At 31.0% G+C, this 20567-nt stretch overlaps 1 protein-coding gene across 1 annotated transcript; it reads left to right on the top strand.

Annotated features, from left to right (window-relative positions):
* The first annotated feature begins 991 nt into the window (after positions 1-991).
* On the top strand, positions 992-20016 carry LOC115713895 (replication protein A 70 kDa DNA-binding subunit B-like). The gene is made up of 12 exons (XM_061104005.1): positions 992-1267; positions 1374-1789; positions 1877-1937; positions 6587-6733; positions 6772-7048; positions 7127-7223; positions 7352-7482; positions 7564-7642; positions 7756-7900; positions 19224-19390; positions 19472-19592; positions 19681-20016. Exons 2-12 carry the CDS (start codon positions 1722-1724, stop codon positions 19822-19824), a joined length of 1437 nt encoding a protein of 478 aa, XP_060959988.1. The 5' UTR covers positions 992-1267; positions 1374-1721; the 3' UTR covers positions 19825-20016.
* Positions 20017-20567: the final 551 nt, after the last annotated feature.

Genomic DNA, 20567 nt, shown 5'->3' with positions numbered 1-20567 from the left:
TTCAGATTTATGATTACATAAAAAATTACTTTTTTAAAGGTTACCGAACAGTATCATTATTTGCCACATTATAATACTATATTAATTTGTTTTTGTGCAACTGATCACTTAAGTTTAGTTTAAAATCTATGCCAAACTTTTCTTTTCTTTTCTTTTTTTCTTTTGGAATTGGGGGTATTAGGCGAACAAAAAAAGGGGGGGGGGGGGGTTGAGGAGTTGTTAAATGTGTATGACGTAAGTGCATGCGTCAAGTTGTGAGTATGTTTAATTGGAAAGAAAGATCATTTTTGGACTAATTAATTTTGTTGTATATATAATATAAGAATATATATGTATAAAAGTGAATAAATAAACACAGATAATGAGATGAGATTCCTAAAAGTAAAACATATTTTTACTTTTTGCTGGTTGAGATTCTTGAAAGTCATCATATAACATTTTTTTTACAGTGGAAAGTGTGTTGTCTAAGACATAACATTATGAAACCATTAATTTGCATTCCCTATATTACTTTTTTATTTGATGTTAAGTTATCATATAATCTATGTATATATATATAAACTGAAGTTTGGATGTGTCAGTGTCTTCTTGATGAAACAGTATTGTCGTATTTTATTTACATTGTCGTTCTTCTTTGTAGGTTGCTGTCATTTATCGCCGTTTTAGATTATTTGTGTCGTACTCTCCATTTGAATATCAGGTATTGTTTTACTCATATTAATTTATATTTATTAATGTATTTATTGTGATATATACAATGGAAAACGCTTGGGAAAAAATGAAAAGACCAAAAGATATATACTTTAAAGTTAATAGAGCATCATAATTATTATACTGACCTTAATATTTTATTGATGTAGAATGATATTTGACGTCTGAAACCTACATTTCCTTGATTGACATAATGACAGATGGTATACCATACTTACAAAATTTAAATTCAAATCTACATAATATTAAACCACAAATTTCTTAAAACATTTATGTATTGCGATTTGATTTTTTGAAGATCAAAACACACGAGCTTCTAAAAGAATCTCATATAGAGAATTGCCAGAAGATAAGAAGGAAGAAATACGTAGGAAACAACGAGAGAGATATGCTAAACAAAAAGCATTGAAAAACTACCAAATTGATACGACTAATTCAAGTTATTTGAATCGTAACAATTTACCTTTATGTACTGATGATCATGCGGCATCTACAAGTACACAACATTCGTATTATCATGCTGATAATATTAACAATGATCGACAACATGGAGATGGTAAGATTGTACAGATACCATACTTAAAAATTTAAATTCAAATCTACATAAGATTAAACCACAAATTTCATAAAATATTTATGTATTGCGATTTGATTTTTTGAAGATCAAAACAACCGAGCTTCTAAAAGAATCTCATATAGAGAATTGCCAGAAGAGCAGAAGGAAGAAATACGTAGAAAACAATGAGAGAGATATGCTAAACAAAAAGTATTGAAAAACTATCAAATTGATACGACTAATTCAAGTTATTTGAATCGTAACAATTTACCCCCATGTACTGATGATCATTCGACATCTACAAGTACGCAACATTCGTATTATCATGCTGATAATATTAACAATGATCGACAAGATAGACATGGTGACAGAGTATCAAAGAGACAATGCAATCATCATACCAACTTAAGCTCTACTGACAAGAGATCTTCTTATCAAGATCTAGATTCTTCAAATGGATGCAGTGGTAAAAATAGTCTCTACCAAAATTCATCTTCCGAAAATAATGGGAGATTTGATCAGGTATATACAGAACACCGCCTTCTTTTTTCTAATTGATCTTACCTTCGGTTTTTTCTCAACAGTCCACCTAATAAAAATTCCACACAGATACATTCAGTTGATCTCGAGAACTCAATTAGCCACACAATTATGTCAACAACTTCTAGAAGTAAGTGTTATTCCAACATCACAATATTTGTTTCATATTAGTATACATTCATAATAACAAAATATCAGTATTCTACTTTGACCTAATTAAACCATTCATTATGATAGGTCAATCGCAAAATAGGGTCACTCGATTTCGAGATTTGCTACAAAATGTGCCATCTGAAGCATTTTCACTTCCGTCGGTCCCCATATGCATACATTGTAAAGCAAAGAGATTTATCCATGAAACAAATGGATTCTGTTGTGCAGATGGAAAGATCTATCTGGCCACAAATGAAGTTCCAAATGAACTTTTTGCATTATTAACCTCCAACACAAGTGATTCTGCACATTTCCGGACATATATTCGAACTTATAACAACCAATTTGCATTCACATCTTTGGGTGTTAAATATGATCACAATCTCTGCCAAAGAAACAATGGAATATACACTTTTAGAGCACAGGGACAAATCTACCACAACATCACAGATTTACTTCCTTCTGATGGTCGTCCTTCTAATCTCCAATTATATTTCTATGAGACGGAACATGAGTTAGATAATCGACTATTAGATTCACAATACAGAATGCTCCCAACAGTCACAAGTCAACTCATCCATATTCTTCGCATCAATCCGTACTCTATTTTCTTTCGTTCACTTGGTGATATGCCAAATTTGGAAAGACAAATAATACATGTTAGGAGTGACGTTGGCCTAGATCAACGTGTATTCAATGCCCCTACTTCCTCACAAGTAGCGGCAATATGGGTTGAAAATGACAACGAGAACCAAATTGGAAGGCGTGATATCTTTGTATATAACCATACCGGTAGACAATTTAAAGTTCAATATTACTACGGGTGTTATGACTCACTGCAATATCCATTGTTATTTCCGTACGGTGATAATGGTTGGCATAAAGGGATTGAAAGGGTTGGAGAAACCCAATCAAGATCCGTCGAACAAACTCAAACAACAAACCCTCGACGATCATCAAATGTAGAAGAATTATTAGCAGCAGAAGAAGCAGGTAAACAATCCTTGAATATGTATAAATATATATATTTAAATAAATAGGTACAAATCACTCAATGTTCACATCTAACTATATTATACTCCCTTCAATTCAAATTGATGCAGTATCAATCCAAAAAACGAAAGAACCAAAGTTTTCGTGCCGTGAATATTACTGCTTCAAGTTCCGAATACGGGAAGATGAAAGATCGATTTTGCTACTCTCTGGTCGGCTACTACAACAATATGCAGTAGACATGTATGTCAAGATGGAGACTTCAAGATTGGATTATTATAGAGGCCAGCAAATGCACATACGAACAGAATTATATCAAGGTATAGTTGACACAATTACGCTGGGAGAACGAGACGCTTCTAATGTTGGGAAGCGAATCATACTCCCTTCATCTTTCATAGGAGGACCAAGAGACATGAGGAAGAGATACATGGAGGCAATGGCGTTGGTACAACGCTATGGTAAACCTGATATTTTTCTAACGATGACATGCAATCCAAACTGGAAGGAAATCACAAATGAATTATGTCAACACGAGGAGAGCCACAATAGACCTGATCTGGTTGCACGAGTTTTCCATGCAAAACTAGAGGAATTAAAGGACAGGTTATTCAAGAAAGAGATATTCGGCAAGGTCGCAACATATGTTTACGTTATTGAGCACCAAAAAAGAGGTCTTCCACATGCACACTTTTTAATTATATTGAAAAGGGATTGGAAAGTCCATGCTCCTGAATCCTTCGATGAGATCGTGTCACCAGAGATTCCAGATAAAAACTCTAACATCCACTTGCACAAGGCGGTTGTAAAACACATGATGCATGGACCTTGTGGGGATTTGAACAAAACAAATGTTTGCATGAAGGGGGAGAATCCACGTTGCAAAAATAATTTTCCAAAAAAGTATGCTCCATTTACGTCTGTCGGAAATGACTGTTTCCCTATTTATAGGCGTTCAAATAATGGTGTGACCGTAAAGGTCAGAGGGGCAACATTAGACAATCGTTGGGTTGTTCCCTACAACCCATATCTCCTTGTCACATTTGACTGCCACATTAATGTAGAAATTTGCTCTACAGTGAAGGCGGTAAAGTATCTCTATAAATACATTTACAAAGGCCATGATCGTGTTGCCTTCAACTTGGTCTCCGAAACAAACAACCAACAAGTTGATGAAATACATCAGTTCCAGACAGCTCGATGGATTGCTGCCCCCGAAGCAATGTGGAGAATATACGGATTTATTGTAAATGAGATGTCCCCAACAGTATATAGCTTGCATTTACATCCCAAGAATCAGCATACGGTTACATTCCGAGGAAATTCTGACCTGTCAAACATTGCTAATTCGGAACATTACAAAAAATCTATGTTAACAGAATTCTTTGAATTAAATAAAGTAGATGAAAATGCAAGGATGTTACTGTACAGACAAATTCCTGAATACTATGTTTGGAACAATCAAAACAGAAGGTGGACTCCACGCAAAAAAAAGACAGTAATAGGGCGTATTGTAACAGCAAACCCATTAGAAGGCGAAAGATATTTTTTGCGAATACTGCTAAATCACATAAAAGGCATGTTATCTTTCGAAGATATCAGGACAATACATGTCATATTGGCGCCAACATATCGTGACGCAGCAACAATGCATGGATTGCTACAGAGAGATAGTTGCTTAGAAGACTATTTACACGAAGCATCCCTTTATCAAATGCTTTCCAGTTTGAGGCGATTGTTTGCAACAATATTAGTCTACTGTAATCCGAACAATCCCAGAGAACTTTGGGAACATTTTGAGGAACAAATGTCACTCGATATCAAAAAAACAGAAAATGGTACACAAAACGTAAGATATCAAGTATTGCGGTCGATATCTTCGACAATTGAGTCTATGGGAAAAGACATTAATTCATACCAACTGCTTGACGAAGACGTCATCTTTAATAATGACGAATTTCAATCCAGAGAAATTAACGATGAATTGAATGTAGAAACTCCAGAGGAAGATGTTACAGCGTCAGAAAGACTTAATACTAAGCAACAACAAGTGTACAATGCAGTAATGGATAGTATTTCATCAAAAAAAAGCAATGCATTCTTCGTGGACGGGCCTGGTGGGACAGGTAAAACATACCTATACAAGGCGTTACTTGCAGCCGTACGATCTAATGGTGCCGTGGCACTCGCAACTGCTTCATCAGGTGTGGCAGCATCTATTCTTCCAGGAGGTCGTACAGCTCACTCACGTTTCAAGCTTCCCCTCGATGCCGATGGAAAAAGCACATGCTGTGTAAGCAAACAGAGTGCACTGGCCAAACTACTTTGTGCAGCAAAATTAATTATATGGGATGAGGCCCCAATGACTCGAAAGCAGCACATAGAAGCGTTAGATAAAATGCTACAAGACATTAACGATACAACCTTACCATTTGGTGGAAAGGTAATTGTTTTTGGAGGAGATTTTCGCCAGGTGTTACCTGTGGTACAAAAAGGAACGAGACAGGAGCAGATAAATTCCAGCTTGGTATATTCATACCTGTGGCCTACTTTGACTGAATTTCGACTAATTCAAAACATGCGAGCTAGGCTGGATCCGTTGTTTTTGGACTACGTGTTGTCGGTGGGCAACGGCACGCCATCAAACACAGTCAATGACATAATAAAAATTCCAAATGAAATGCTTGTACCGTATGATGACGACATCAGTTCCTTAAATATCTTGATAGAAGACGTTTTCCACAACATTCAGCAATATCCAGAAAATGTGTCTACCATGATGAACCGTGCAATACTGACACCAAAGAACAGCTTTGTCGATGAAATAAATTCGTTGTTAATTGGACGGTTCCCAGGAGAAGTCCACCTATACTATAGTAGGGATGAGACGGTAGATAATACTGAGCAATCGGTAATGGAGGACTTCTTGAACACCCTAACTCCGAATGGATTACCCCCACATGAATTAAAACTCAAAAAAAATTGTCCCATAATGCTGCTTAGAAATATTAATCCTTCTGAAGGTTTATGCAATGGAACACGTTTAATATGTCGGGCATTCGACCAAAATGTCATAGATGCTGAAATTGTTGTGGGACACCATATCGGAAAAAGAGTGTTCATTCCAAGGATACCATTCCTACCAAATGTGGATGAAAATAGTGGTTTTGCATTCAAACGAACGCAATTCCCGATCAGATTGAGTTTTGCAATGACTATAAATAAGTCCCAGGGACAAACATTGGATTACGTTGGGATCTATTTACCACAACCTGTTTTTTCACACAGTCAGTTATATGTAGCAATATCACAAGCAAAGATGTCATCAACAGTTAGAGTCCTGATCCGACCTGTGTCAACTTCGCAACAAGATAAGAACTCGACTAAAAACATCTATTAGCATTATCTTGTTTTAATCTCTTCAAACAACTTGCAAAGTGACCGAGTAATTAGCTATCCTAAACTCATGCATATCAATCTAAGTGCTTTTTTTATATGAATTATAATTTCTACCATATTAACATTATATTGCATTAATAATTTATTACATTTGAAATGCTACTTATACACAATAATTTTTAATATTATTTAATTAACAATTAACGAAATATAATTATTAAATGTGCATTTCAGATGCCGACTCTACACCAATCAGTTGATGACATCACTCCAACCACAGTTGGATGGAAAATAAAAATGACAGTTCTACAAAAATTTCCACCACGAACAAGCATGAGTTCACCAGTCCGATATCAGAAGCTGTTTTTATCTGATCCAAAGGTAAATTTATTCCTCTTATATTGATAAACTTTACACAGGGGACGAGAGTAGATGCAGTAATTTTCGCAGAAGATATTGAAGCTTTGGAGGACACTTTGCATGAGTTACACACCTACCACATCAGTGATGCCCGTGTCAACAGAACCCCTGCCAGATACCTTAAAAATGGCACAAATTACCATTTTAGCTGGACGCTGAACTCAAAAACACAAGTTGTTGAAGTCCAAGAAGAAGAAAAACAAATTTCTAAGCCAGTCCATGAGTTCGTTTCGTTTAAGAACTTGTCATCTGACAAATACTCCAACACACCACAAGGTAACTTCGGATCCCAACGATATACCAACATGACAAATGATTTACGAAGTTTTAACTAACATCACATTCAATTTTTAGATATCATAGGAGTAGCTGTCAAAATAAACCCAACAAAAGGGGTGAACACAGTGTATGGACATCGAACCATACAAGAAATTTATCTAATCGATGACAGGTATATATAATATAACATACAAATACATAATGATAATCTTCATTGGAGCACTCATAATAATTTCATATGGATTTAAAATTATGATACATAGCAAAACTAATAATTACCATTACTATTTTCAATTACAGCTGTAGCTTCCACCCGATATGTTTAACTCTGTGGGGTGCTTTGGTACAAGATATTAGTGAAAAATTGTCTGAAGTTACTGGAAACAACCCAATAATAATGGGAACAAAGATGATTGTTCAAACTAAGAGAGGTACTTATATACTAACTATCACCATTATATTTCTATCAATTTCGTACACTTAAATATGCTGAAAATATTATTTTCTTACAGGACTGTCGTTGTCAAGCCGTGAATCAAGTACAATCGAAATCAATCCTGACAATTACGAAGCAACTACTCTTCATCAATGGTACAGCTCTTAAACAAATTGATTTACCTTCATTAAATATCATATTTTGATTAAATAATATTGATTGTTTATTACTTTAATAAGTAAGCTAACATTTAAATTACAATGTCAAGGGCTGAAAATAACAAAGCAGACATAAATAATATTACTATTCAAGCACCTACATATCAGTATTCTCTAAATTCATCTGCTGCAAACCGAGAATATGTTAATAACAACGAAGTTACCGATTTGGTAAAGCAATTAAAACCAACTCAGGTAAAAAGAAAATATATAGTACTACTTAATACTTTTAAATGTATAATATATATCGCTTAGTAATTACTAATTACTATCTTGATTTTTGTTTTTATACTCTTTGTTGTTTATTATGTATTTATACTCTTTGCTGTTTGTTTTCATACTATTTGATGTTTACTAATCACCTACCCATACCTGTGTTGTTTATTCTTGGGGCTGTATTGGAACTCATTTTCACATTACTTGTTTATGACTCAATATTTATGTAGATAATATTATCCAATAAAATCTAATCATCTAATCACGAATTTAACTAATCATGTTGAGCCTACCTTATAATCAATATTTAACACCACAGGACATAATTTATATTAATTTGGCAATATATTTCCACATTTCAGTACAGGACAGACCCATTCGCATTTATTCTTTTTTCTTTTTGTTTTGATCTGAGACCCATTTTTTGAGATGGGAAGAATGTGTAAAGTATATTATAGGAGTCAAGTGGTGGCCCTTAACATTTCTATTTGAGAATGTGCAGTGTAAACTGTACAATGTCAAGTCAACTCAAGTCAAATTTAGAAAAATCAGTTTTTCATGTCTTTCCAAGAGTCTATCCCTTTCGTTACGTTTAAGGGTGAGGTAAACACTCATTTTCACTAGGCCAGAGTATATCAACATTGTGTTGGAAATTATTTTACCAGGATCTTAGATCTACTCACAAGTATGTTTATTAACATCCTAAATATGAACTTTCTAAAACGATGAAATAAACACATATAAAGTTTAAGAAACCTTACATTGGGTGCAGCGGAATAATATGATTCCTTCCGTTCAGATATCTAGCCCTTGATTCCTTTCTGTAGCAGAGCATTATCAATATCTGAACCTGGATCTCTTTCTCTGAATCTTTGATGCTGAAAACTCCTTCTTGCTGAAAGTCTTTCTTCACGATCTTCCTCACTATGATTGAGGTATCACTTGCTGTGTGTGGGCACTACTCTTACACTAAGAATTTCGAAATCTCAATGAGGAAGAGAGAGAGAGAGTGGGTTCAGCCAAAGATAGGGAGAGAGAAGGCTAAGGTTTTTCTCTGAAGAAAAAAATAGAAAATTTAAGTGTAATTTTCCTGAAACCTTCACTATCTATTTATAGCATTCCACTAGGGTTAGGTTTGAATTATTTGGCATTAAAATAATGAAAATATCAGTTTAAATTTCCTACAAAAGTGGCAGGCCCTATACTAGTGGATTTGGGCCTCACTTTTTGCAATTTTGCAGTTTTATCTTTTCTGCATCTGATTTTCTCAAAAACGCCAATTTTCTAATTCAAACATTTAAATGCCAATTCTAACTATTTAATAACTATAAATAATTATTAAATAATATTGTCATTTATCATATTTATTAATTGAACCATACAAAGTATCATAATTAACAAATATGCCCCTATAAACTCTTTCTTTACAATTTCGCTCTTACTTAGTGAAAAATTCACAAATAGACATAGTCTAATTTGTGAATTATAATTGATTAATCAAAACCAATTACATGAGTCTTACAAGCAATATTATCTCAACTAGTGGGGGGACCATGGGTCTACATATATAGGAAACTTCCAATAAGTAGATCAAGAATTTAGCACTAAAATTCACTAACTTATTAATTCTTCGTTGAATCCACGCATAGAACTTAGAATTGCACTCTCAGTTATATAGAATGCTCTATATGTTCCACCATATAGACACATCATTAGTTATCCATTGTTATAATCCTAATGTGATCAATGATCCTGCTATATGAATGATCTGCGTAAAGGGATTAAATTACCGTTACACCCTACAATGTATTTATTCCTTAAAACACTTGACCCCGTATAAATGATATTTCAGCTTATGTGAAATGAGTACTCCACAATTTATGTTCGTTCGGTCAAGCTCGAAGGAGATTATCCTTTGCTTACTATTCGCCAGATAGAAGCTATAGATTCCATGTTTATGATAGCGCTCCCACTCAATTGCACTACCGTGTTCCCAAAATGTACGTATCACTCTGACCTAAAAGTAGGGTTAACTAACAAATCAAAGAACACGAATAGCCTTTCAAGATTGAGCCTAATCATAACAGGATTAAGAACATTTGATCTAGGATCAACTAGGCGATATTGACTTGAATAGATTTTACGGTAAGTTTAATTAAATCTAAGTCAAAGTTCAATATCGGTCCCTTAGATGCATCTTGCATGCATCCAACAACTTTACTTTAACCAATGTTGGAAAGAACATAGTATTTCTCCAAATACAAGTAAACTCTTGTTGTAGATTATCATATCGGTAAAACCACATGTGTACGATAAATCTAGGAAACTTTATTCACATAGTCATGTTTACTTTCCAATGTGTTGACGGCACAATAAACAGGATCAAGTATGTGAAAAGGGTTTCAGATGAATTTATACATTATGTACATATAATCATGAAATAAATCATGTGAACCATGCAACATTAAATGTTATTTCTGATCTATATTAATAAGTAAATCTGATTATATTGAAATGAGTTTTATTTAGGGCATAAAACCCAACAAACTCCCACTTGCACTAATATAAAACCAAAAGTGCGTTTCAAATAATCTCAACACCTTGATATACAAATCAAGTGTAGTAGTAGTAAACTCCTCGTAATAGGATCTGAAAGGTTGAATTAACCATAACCTTTTCTCCACTATTACTCTTCCTTAATCACAAAATCATTGATAATGTGAAATTCCTCTCTATATGTTTACTCTCTTGGGATACTAGATTCTATACCTTTGGCAACTACTTTTGGTTAATCAGGAAATTAACACTAGTAGTTTAAGGCAATTTGGAATGGTGCCAAAGATGTATAGAACTTTCCTTAGACTGAATAAGTACCTTTCCTGCAGCTTTAACATTCAGTCCCTCTCTGGTAGACCTAGAGACTTCAGATAAGTTTTTACACTTCTCCAAAATCACTATTCCACCCCCAGAGTAATCACCATCTTATCAGAAAGATTTACTAGCACAAAGGCAAATTTCGAAATCTGATATGGTGTAGTCTAAGAGTTTTAAACACACCCTTATAGACTAACATATAGTTCCTCTTCTTTATCTTAAGATTTACTTGATTGTCTTCCAATGTTCTTCTCCTGGATTAATCTGATACCTACTTATTACTCCCACTCAACAGTAGGTGTCTGGTCTAAGGCATGCAAAAGCATATCTAAGACCTCTCACTGTTGATATAAGAAATTCTTTCATGGCTTTATCTTTTCTGGAATAGTTAAGACTTTTCCTTAGATAAATAAAATCTATACCTAAGAAGTTGTGAAGCTTCTATAGATTGCCATTAGAAAGAAAATGCTTCAGCATCTTACTAAAGTAAGTTGCTTGCATTAGAGTAAGTAATTACCAGGTATACCACAAGCCATAGGTTTAGATAAACTCAAACCTATAATACTAGGAACAGGAAGTTTTGTTAAGTCCATTGAATAGACTTATAAACGTAAATTTCCTTTTATGTCCTTGTAATAGAAAACTTAAGGTTACTCCATGTGAATGGATTAAACCATAGTTCTATTGGCTTTCTTCTTAGTTTCTTATCTTGACATTCCATTACTTGTTTAAAATCACAATGGATTTTAATCACTAGTGTCTCCCAAGTCATAAGAAGGTGAGTTCCTAGAAATTCTCCCACTACGACAAGGTACCGTGAATTATGTCGAAGAAAACTAAATGGTATTGACCTCTTCGGTTGTGACAAGACAACAGAGGCAGTGGGATCATCATATGTTATATAAGATGATAGAACACTTTTGGAATCAAGAATTAAATATATCCTTTATTTGCTACTTGTTTTTCAGACTTAGTCATTTTCTTAGAAAAGTAGTATTTGTTTGAACAAACACTTTCTTATCTATTGACAATGGGATGGTCCACCCCTAATCACTTAGAATAGCTAACAAACCATGGTTAATGGTTCTAGCTTTTCTTAAGATTTTGATTAGGCCATCCATGAATCTAGTAATGATTTACATTAAGTATACAACCATTACATCATTCTGAAATTGTATTACCATAGAAGGAATTAGGCAACGACTAGTAACTAATCATCAATATGCAACTCGAAATTTTTGGGGAGGTAAGTTTGGATATAATTCAAAAATCAATTTAATGATCTTTGAACTGCATATCAACTAACTATTTCTCCACCCCTATCAGTTCGCAAGATCTTTAACCACTTACCTTAATGGTTTTAACCATTGCTAGAAATTTAAGAAATTTTTCAAACATTTCAAATTTCTTTGCATAAGGTATAATCTAGAGTGATCGTTTTAAGAATACAACGAAAAACTCATATCCACCCCTGAATGTACATCCATCTGCGAATGAGATGAACTACTTTCAGTGGACATAGGCATATTAACTCTTTGCAGAGATTGATCTTGTCAAATCCACTATGAACAAGATACAAATGCCATAGATTAAAAAAAATGTGGTAGTGTCTATGATGACATAGGTTTAGTTACATCAAAGAGTTCTTAGAATACTGCAAGTGGATCCTGGTCCCAGAATACCTAACTCATATTCCATACAGTTTTAATCCATTGATAGAAGATGGATATTTAAACACTTGAGAAAGTGTAACTGTATTGTATTCTGGAATTTAGAAATATAATAAAATTTCTGTTTGGATTCTAAAATTAAAGTCAAAGACTTAAATTTATACCAAATATTATGAGTAATTCTATCTTGGACCACCACTACTAATACAAACTCTAAGTCAGATTTGTTCATACAAGTAGGAGATTTCTAAGATTGAGGATTTATATCAATTGGGAATAGAATTTCGGGATTATAATCATAAGCGTCAATTAATTTCTTAAGAGAAAATATAATGACATGAAATGATTTATAGACCATTCATCCAATGATATATTATGGAGCTAATTCGAAATGAATAAGCTAAGAAGAATTAGGATAATTTCGTTTATAAATAAGAATCCAACGATGCTTCGATTAGCGAAAGACAAAGTAATCTTATTTATGTAATCTTCTTGTTTCATATTGTAAAAATACTAGTCTAAGGTGTCATCAATTGATGAACAGCTAGATGTTGCATATACAATATTTATCTTTCGAGATCTTACACTATTATGTATGTCTAATGGTGAAAATCCATTAGGGATTTATCTCATTAGAAAAACAAACATGTTAGACCAACAATGAAGATTCGAAATTAAACTACAACTTAATAACAGAAAATAACATGGTTCAATATAAATTCATACACAATTCAGAAATTATAAGCATATAGCAAGTAGGAATGACAAGTGAAAATATTAAAACATACAATCCTAAATAATTTCCAAGGTTTTCAACAAACTGATATCAGTGTCCCGTTTAGGCGAGAGTCAAAGCTACCATTCATTGAATAGAGTTGTCAGCTCATCTAAAATGTTAAACATTCTAGCAACCTTTTATTCGATCAAGATTGGAATTCAGCGTTGTCCCGTTTAGGCGAGAGTCAAGGCAATTCTATCTTATGAGCTTCCACCATTGTTTCATAATTTGCAAGTCAAGTATGGTCGCCACCATTAGGGTGATCCATACCATACAAAACACTTACAAACTACTTATCATGCGAGGTTAAACGGTGCGAAATTGCTAATGAACGTTCCTCCATTAGGGAGGATTACTCACTAAAACAAACGCGGTGTAAAACCCACAATGGAGATCGAATATCTTAATAATAATCAAGCTCATTATTTAAAGTGAGTTGTATTTTCTTTTATTCTCTTTATTTATTCTATTTATTTTAAATATATATTTATTTAATTAAAATTTCCAATTTAGAATGAAAAATTCTAAATATAAATTTTAATTTAATATTTATAAATTTTACTTAGATGGATATGAAAATAACATGAATTATTTCCATCTTAGTAATAATTTCCAATAAATATTTAGAAAAAAAAATATTTAAGTTGTTACAAAATTAATTTAAATTAATTTACAACTCAAATTTAATTTTCTATAAATATATATTGCATTTCGAAAAATTAAAGTATATAAGAATACAATTTTCGAAAAATGCATATTAAATAAAAAATAAATCCTGGAAAAATTATTCTAATTTAATGTTGGCCCAAAATTAATCAATAAAATTAATTTACAACAAAAAATATAATTTTCCTATTTAATTAAATATATAAGAAAAATTTCAAATATTTAAGTATGATGATGAAAATCAACTTAAATATTAATTTTCTATTTAATTAAATACACTAGAAAAATACTTCAAGCAAAAATATCGCCTATCTAGATTTTCCTTTGACTAATTAATTCAATTTCTAATAATGTACTTTAATTCAATTTATTTTAAATTAATCAATAAATGAAAAAATCATTGATTTAAGTTGATCCAAGAATTAATTAAAATAATTAATTTACAACTTAATCTATTTTTCAAGATAAAATTCGAAATTCTAGCATTTAAGAAATGCAATTTCGAAAATTGATTAATAAAATAAAGAAAAAATATATTTTGAAAATTATTTAAATTTAGTTGAAAAATTAAATTTCAACTAAAAATAATTTTCTATTTAATTAAATGTCATGAAAATGAAATATTTAAGTATGATGATAAAAATCAACTTAGATATTTAATTTTCAAATTAATTAAATGTATTAAATTCAAGAAATAAATAATTAAGTGTAGAGAAGGCTTAATTATTAATTTCTAGTTTAATACTAGGAAAAATATACTTAAAATAAATTGTACCAAAATTAATTATTTAAATAATTAATTTCACAATGTATAATATTTTCCTATTTAATATTAGAAATAATAAGAAGTCTAGAAATAACTATCTAGAAAATATCTTATTTGACTAAGTATCTTTTCCACAAAATTTGAAAAAATATGTAATTTAAGTTGTATTAGAAAAAATCTAGAACTTAAATATTTTTCAAATTTAAATTTAATTAAATATCAAAATTAAGTTATAACCACTTAATTTGAAAATATTCCATTTTAAGTTAATATTTGAAAAGATATTAACTTAAAAAATATCTAAAGACTCTTAATAACCAATGCCTAAAATTCCTCAACTTAATTTTGAAATTTGAAATTCAAAAGATATTCAGATTTAAGTTGGTTAGTTGTAGATAACAAAATATCAACTTAAATAAGAATATTTAATGAAAAATTTAAATTAAGTTCCAGAAAGAATTTAGATGGTTATAATTCTATATTTAATTAAATACAAGAAAATACATATAGTTTAGCTTAGAATAAAAAATTCTTTAAACTATAATTTTCTTAAATTAATTTCAAAATAAATGAAATTAATTATGTTGCTAATCAATTTTTATTAGGTTAAACTAGTGTAATTAACCTAGTACAGTCATTCAAATCAGGCAAATGGGCCTTCACAATTGGGGTGGTTTGTGTGAGGGGGAGTCTTGGGTTCGGATATATCGTACCCACTTCTATGGCTCCCAACTCTCACACAAGGCCCAAAGAGAGGAATTTAACCTTAATAAGAACAAGGCATTATTAATTGAATAGGCCCAAAGACTAAATGGGCCTAAATAAATTCTATCAATAACTATGATAATTTATTTTAGCAACATTAACCTATATGCATCTATAATAAAATTAAACACATAGGCTCACACAGGCACACTTTGGATGGGTCCTATCATGTTGCTAGGTCATACACAGATGAAAGAAGATTGTAAATATACCTGTTACACATATTATCTTGACCAAGGGAGCCATCAGATCATTAGATCTGGCAAAAAGTAACCATGGCTATCTGCAATCAAGTAATAATAGGTTTTGAAAACTTACAAACAAGCTAAAACCACATACTCCTGCAACAAGGTTAGCTGGATAGTTGGATGTAGGATTTATTTAATTTTAAATTAAATAATTAATTTCGAAATATTATTAAAATGGATTTTCAAAAAAATTTAAAAAAAAATTTCGAAAATTAATTAAATATTTAAATTTAAAATTAAACCTACAATTTTGAAAAATTAGGTTTGAACCAACCTAAATATCATTTCAAAAATTTGCTAACTACTTTTAAATTTTAAATATTATTTTATAAATAAAAATTAAATAAAAAAATTAGAAAAGATAAATAAATATCTTTTTCAAATTTTAAATGTAATTTAAATAAATAAAATAACAAAATTTAAAAAATTAGCAAAATATCTTATATCTATTTAAAATTACATGATTATAAATATCTTATTTTAAATTTAAATATGGTCAAAATATCTAAAAAGATTTAATTAAAAAATCTTAAAAGATAAGATATTTTTAAAATATCTTAAAAGATATTATAAATATCTTTAAAAGATATTATAAATATCTTAAAAGATAAGATATTTTTAAATATCTTAAAAGATATTATAAATATCTTAAAAAATACGACGCTTAAATTTTAAAAAAAATATAATCAAATTTAAAAATAAGATAGATTTTTAAGCAAAAAGATAAATACTAATTCTATTCAAATTCAAATTACACTAATATCTTGAATTAAATTAAAAAAAAAATTTAAATTAATTCAAAATGATAATTATAATTGAATTAGGAATAGTAATAGTATATACACAAAACCATACAAAAAAATTGGAAGGTAATTCCATGAAAAAGTATGAAAAATTGAAGAAAAAAGGAAAAATTCGAAACTGTACGGACAGTTCTGCGATCATAGCATCAATATGGCCACGATTTTGTCAAATCTTCAAAAAATCATAACTAATTCAAATAAAATCCAAATTGAGTTCTGTAAAATGCTAACTTGCTTAATTTTTTCCATACTATCCAATAAAAATAATTCCAGAAACGAAATTACAATTATTTTTCTCGAAAATTTCACAAACATCAATCAATCATCAAATAACACTCAATACAACATGATACCATCCAAAGAACATATAAACAATCGTTTTAAAGTCCAAATTTCTTGCAAGTAAATCAATTACCATGGCTCTGAGGCCAGTTGTTGGAAATTATTTTACCAGGATCTTAGATCTACTCACAAGTATGTTTATTAACATCCTAAATATGAACTTTCTAAAACGATGAAATAAACACATATAAAGTTTAAGAAACCTTACATTGGGTGCAGCGGAATAATATGATTCCTTCGTTCGGATATCTAGCCCTTGATTCCTTTACGTAGCGAGCATTATCAATATACGAACACTGGATCTCTTTCTCTGAATCTTTGATGCTGAAAACTCCTTCTTGCTGAAAGTCTTTCTTCACGATCTTCCTCACTATGATTGAGGTATCACTTGCTGTGTGTGGGCACTACTCTTACACTAAGAATTTCGAAATCTCAATGAGGAAGAGAGAGAGAGAGTGGGTTCAGCCAAAGATAGGGAGAGAGAAGGCTCAGGTTTTTCTCTGAAGAAAAAAATAGAAAATTTAAGTGTAATTTTCCTGAAACCTTCACTATCTATTTATAGCATTCCACTAGGGTTAGGTTTGAATTATTTGGCATTAAAATAATGAAAATATCAGTTTAAATTTCCTACAAAAGTGGCAGGCCCTATACTAGTGGATTTGGGCCTCACTTTTTGCAATTTTGCGATTTTATCTTTTAAAAATACGATTTTCTCAAAAACGCCAATTTTCTAATTCAAACATTTAAATGCCAATTCTAACTATTTAATAACTATAAATAATTATTAAATAATATTGTCATTTATCATATTTATTAATTGAACCATACAAAGTATCATAATTAACATATATACCCCTATAAACTCTTTCTTTACAATTTCGCTCTTACTTAGTGAAAAATTCACAAATAGACATAGTCTAATTTGTGAATTATAATTGATTAATCAAAACCAATTACATGAGTCTTACAAGCAATATTATCTCAACTAGTGGGGGGACCATGGGTCTATATAACCGAGCTTCCAATAAGTAGATCAAGAATTTAGCACTAAAATTCACTAACTTATTAATTCTTCGTTGAATCCACGCATAGAACTTAGAATTGCACTCTCAGTATATAGAACGCTCTATATGTTCCACCATATAGACACATCATTAGTTATCCATTGTTATAATCCTAATGTGATCAATGATCCTCTATATGAATGATCTACACTGTAAAGGGATTAAATTACCGTTACACCCTACAATGTATTTATTCCTTAAAACACTTGACCCCGTATAAATGATATTTCAGTTTATGTGAAATGAGTACTCCACCATTTATGTTCGTTCGGTCAAGCTCGAAGGAGATTATCCTTTGCTTACTATTCGCCAGATAGAAGCTATAGATTCCATGTTTATGATAGCGCTCCCACTCAATTGCACTACCGTGTTCCCAAAATGTACGTATCACTCTGACCTAAAAGTAGGCTTAACTAACAAATCAAAGAACACGAATAGCCTTTCAAGATTGAGCCTAATCATAACAGGATTAAGAACATTTGATCTAGGATCAACTAGGCGATATTGACTTGAATAGATTTTACGGTAAGTTTAATTAAATCTAAGTCAAAGTTCAATATCGGTCCCTTCCGATGCATACTCCATGCATCCAACCTGAGCTTTACTTTGTGCAATGTTGGAAAGAACATAGTATTTCTCCAAATACAAGTAAACTCTTGTTGTAGATTATCATATCGGTAAAACCACATGTCGATAAATCTAGGAAACTTTATTCACATAGTCATGTTTACTTTCCAATGTGTTGACGGCACGATAAACAGGATCAAGTATGTGAAAAGGGTTTTCAGATGAATTTATACATTATGTACATATAATCATGAAATAAATCATGTGAACCATGCAACATTAAATGTTATTTCTGATCTATATTAATAAGTAAATCTGATTATATTGAAATGAGTTTTATTTAGGGCATAAAACCCAACACATTGGATGGTGTACAATTATTTAAGCTTAATCAGTACAAATATGGTGCCTTTTCTTGGTCGGGTTGTCTTTTTATTGGTGTATTCCACTTACTTTTGTGACTGATATGTACTCTAATCACCTACCCATACCTGTATTGGAACTCATTTTCACATTACTTGTTAGTGGTTATTATATTTAACAGCCTAGAACAAGAAAAATAAATTTATATATTCGATTGTCATTGCTCCCATTTCATTATTACTAACCAATTCAGACTGTATAATTAGTGTAGTTATTTATTTGTTTTAGGTGTTTTAAGAGCTTAATAATATTGAATTAATTAAAAATCATTGATTTTTTTGTACTTAATATAATATTGAATTCTATTACATATGTAGTTTTTTTGTTTGTTTGCAGAAAGCATATTATTGGATTGAAGCTGAAATCATATTAAATAATATCAACCAAGATTTTTATTACATGTCGTGTGATTTTTGTAATAAGAAACTTATGTTCTACAACGACAACGAAGAAACAAATTGTGAAAATCCAAAATGCGGAAAAAGATGTCTTCCTACACCACGGTAAGCACATTATAACTAAATTAATATTTGAACTTCTTGCATATTCATACTAACCGTTACATATTCTGTATAAATTATTAGTGCAAGGACATATGTACAACTCGACGATGGTACAGAGTTGCTAGATGCTGTGATGTTCGGTGATGTTGCAGAAAACATATTCTCATGTACTGCAGTTCAATTAAGATCATATTCGGACGAGGTAACTATAAAAAAATAAATATGTAAAATTTATACATTTTCGTACATAGAAATACATTAAAACTTATAACTAATCATTTTTTTTACAGAAACATAAGTTGTTTGTCCAAAAAACTACGAAGCAATTATCAGCAAAAAAATGGAGAATTCAGTTGTACGTAGATGCAAACCGAACAATGAGTTCAAAGTACAATCAGTTCACCATTCAAGCAGTTGAACCAATGGAAGATTAGGCAGAAGTTACCCTTTTTTTTTACAGTAATTTTATTTTATTTAGTGTTAAGACTTTTCTTGGTGTCGAGCTTCTTTCACTTTCTATTTACTTGTTCTCTATGGATTTACATGGAGTATTGTATGCAAGTATTTCATATACCCAATTTTCTAGAAGTAAATAATAAGTATCATTTTATTATGATTTATATATACCTAATTATATTTTACCAACCAATTATAATAGCACAAATATTAATTTGCTAAAACAAATCATTCGTATAATCATACCTTCACATACAATCTAAATAAGAAGGAAAAAAAATTAAACTTTACCTAAAACTAATATTTACGTGCCTCGGCACATAACTCCTACCTAGTTAAATAGATAAGGATAAAAAAAAAAGAAGAAGATGAAGAGAGAAAGAGAAACTGAATGAGAATTTCTTAATTATTTATTTCGGGTGAACCTTTATTTATACAAAAATATGACTAAAAAAGTGGAAAACTAAATCATTGTAATAAAAGAAAATACAACCAAGTATTAATGGTCATAATTAATTTGGTGATTTGGACATCCATAAATAATATTTTATAACATTTTCCCTTGGATGTCCACAAAAACTGTTTCATTAAAAATCTTGCTGGAAAACTTGGTCAAAGAAAAAATAGTATAGTGTAAACTAACTTTCCCTCATTTAGGCATTCGTAGAGATCTTCTTATCGACGAAATTCGATCTTGTCTGTTGTCTTCTCAAATGTTGAT

This window comes from Cannabis sativa, chromosome 9, assembly GCF_029168945.1.
Source record: "Cannabis sativa cultivar Pink pepper isolate KNU-18-1 chromosome 9, ASM2916894v1, whole genome shotgun sequence".
Lineage (NCBI taxonomy): Eukaryota > Viridiplantae > Streptophyta > Magnoliopsida > Rosales > Cannabaceae > Cannabis > Cannabis sativa.
The sequence above is the reverse complement of the archived record's forward strand: the minus strand, read 5'-3'. Positions and strand labels throughout refer to the sequence as shown.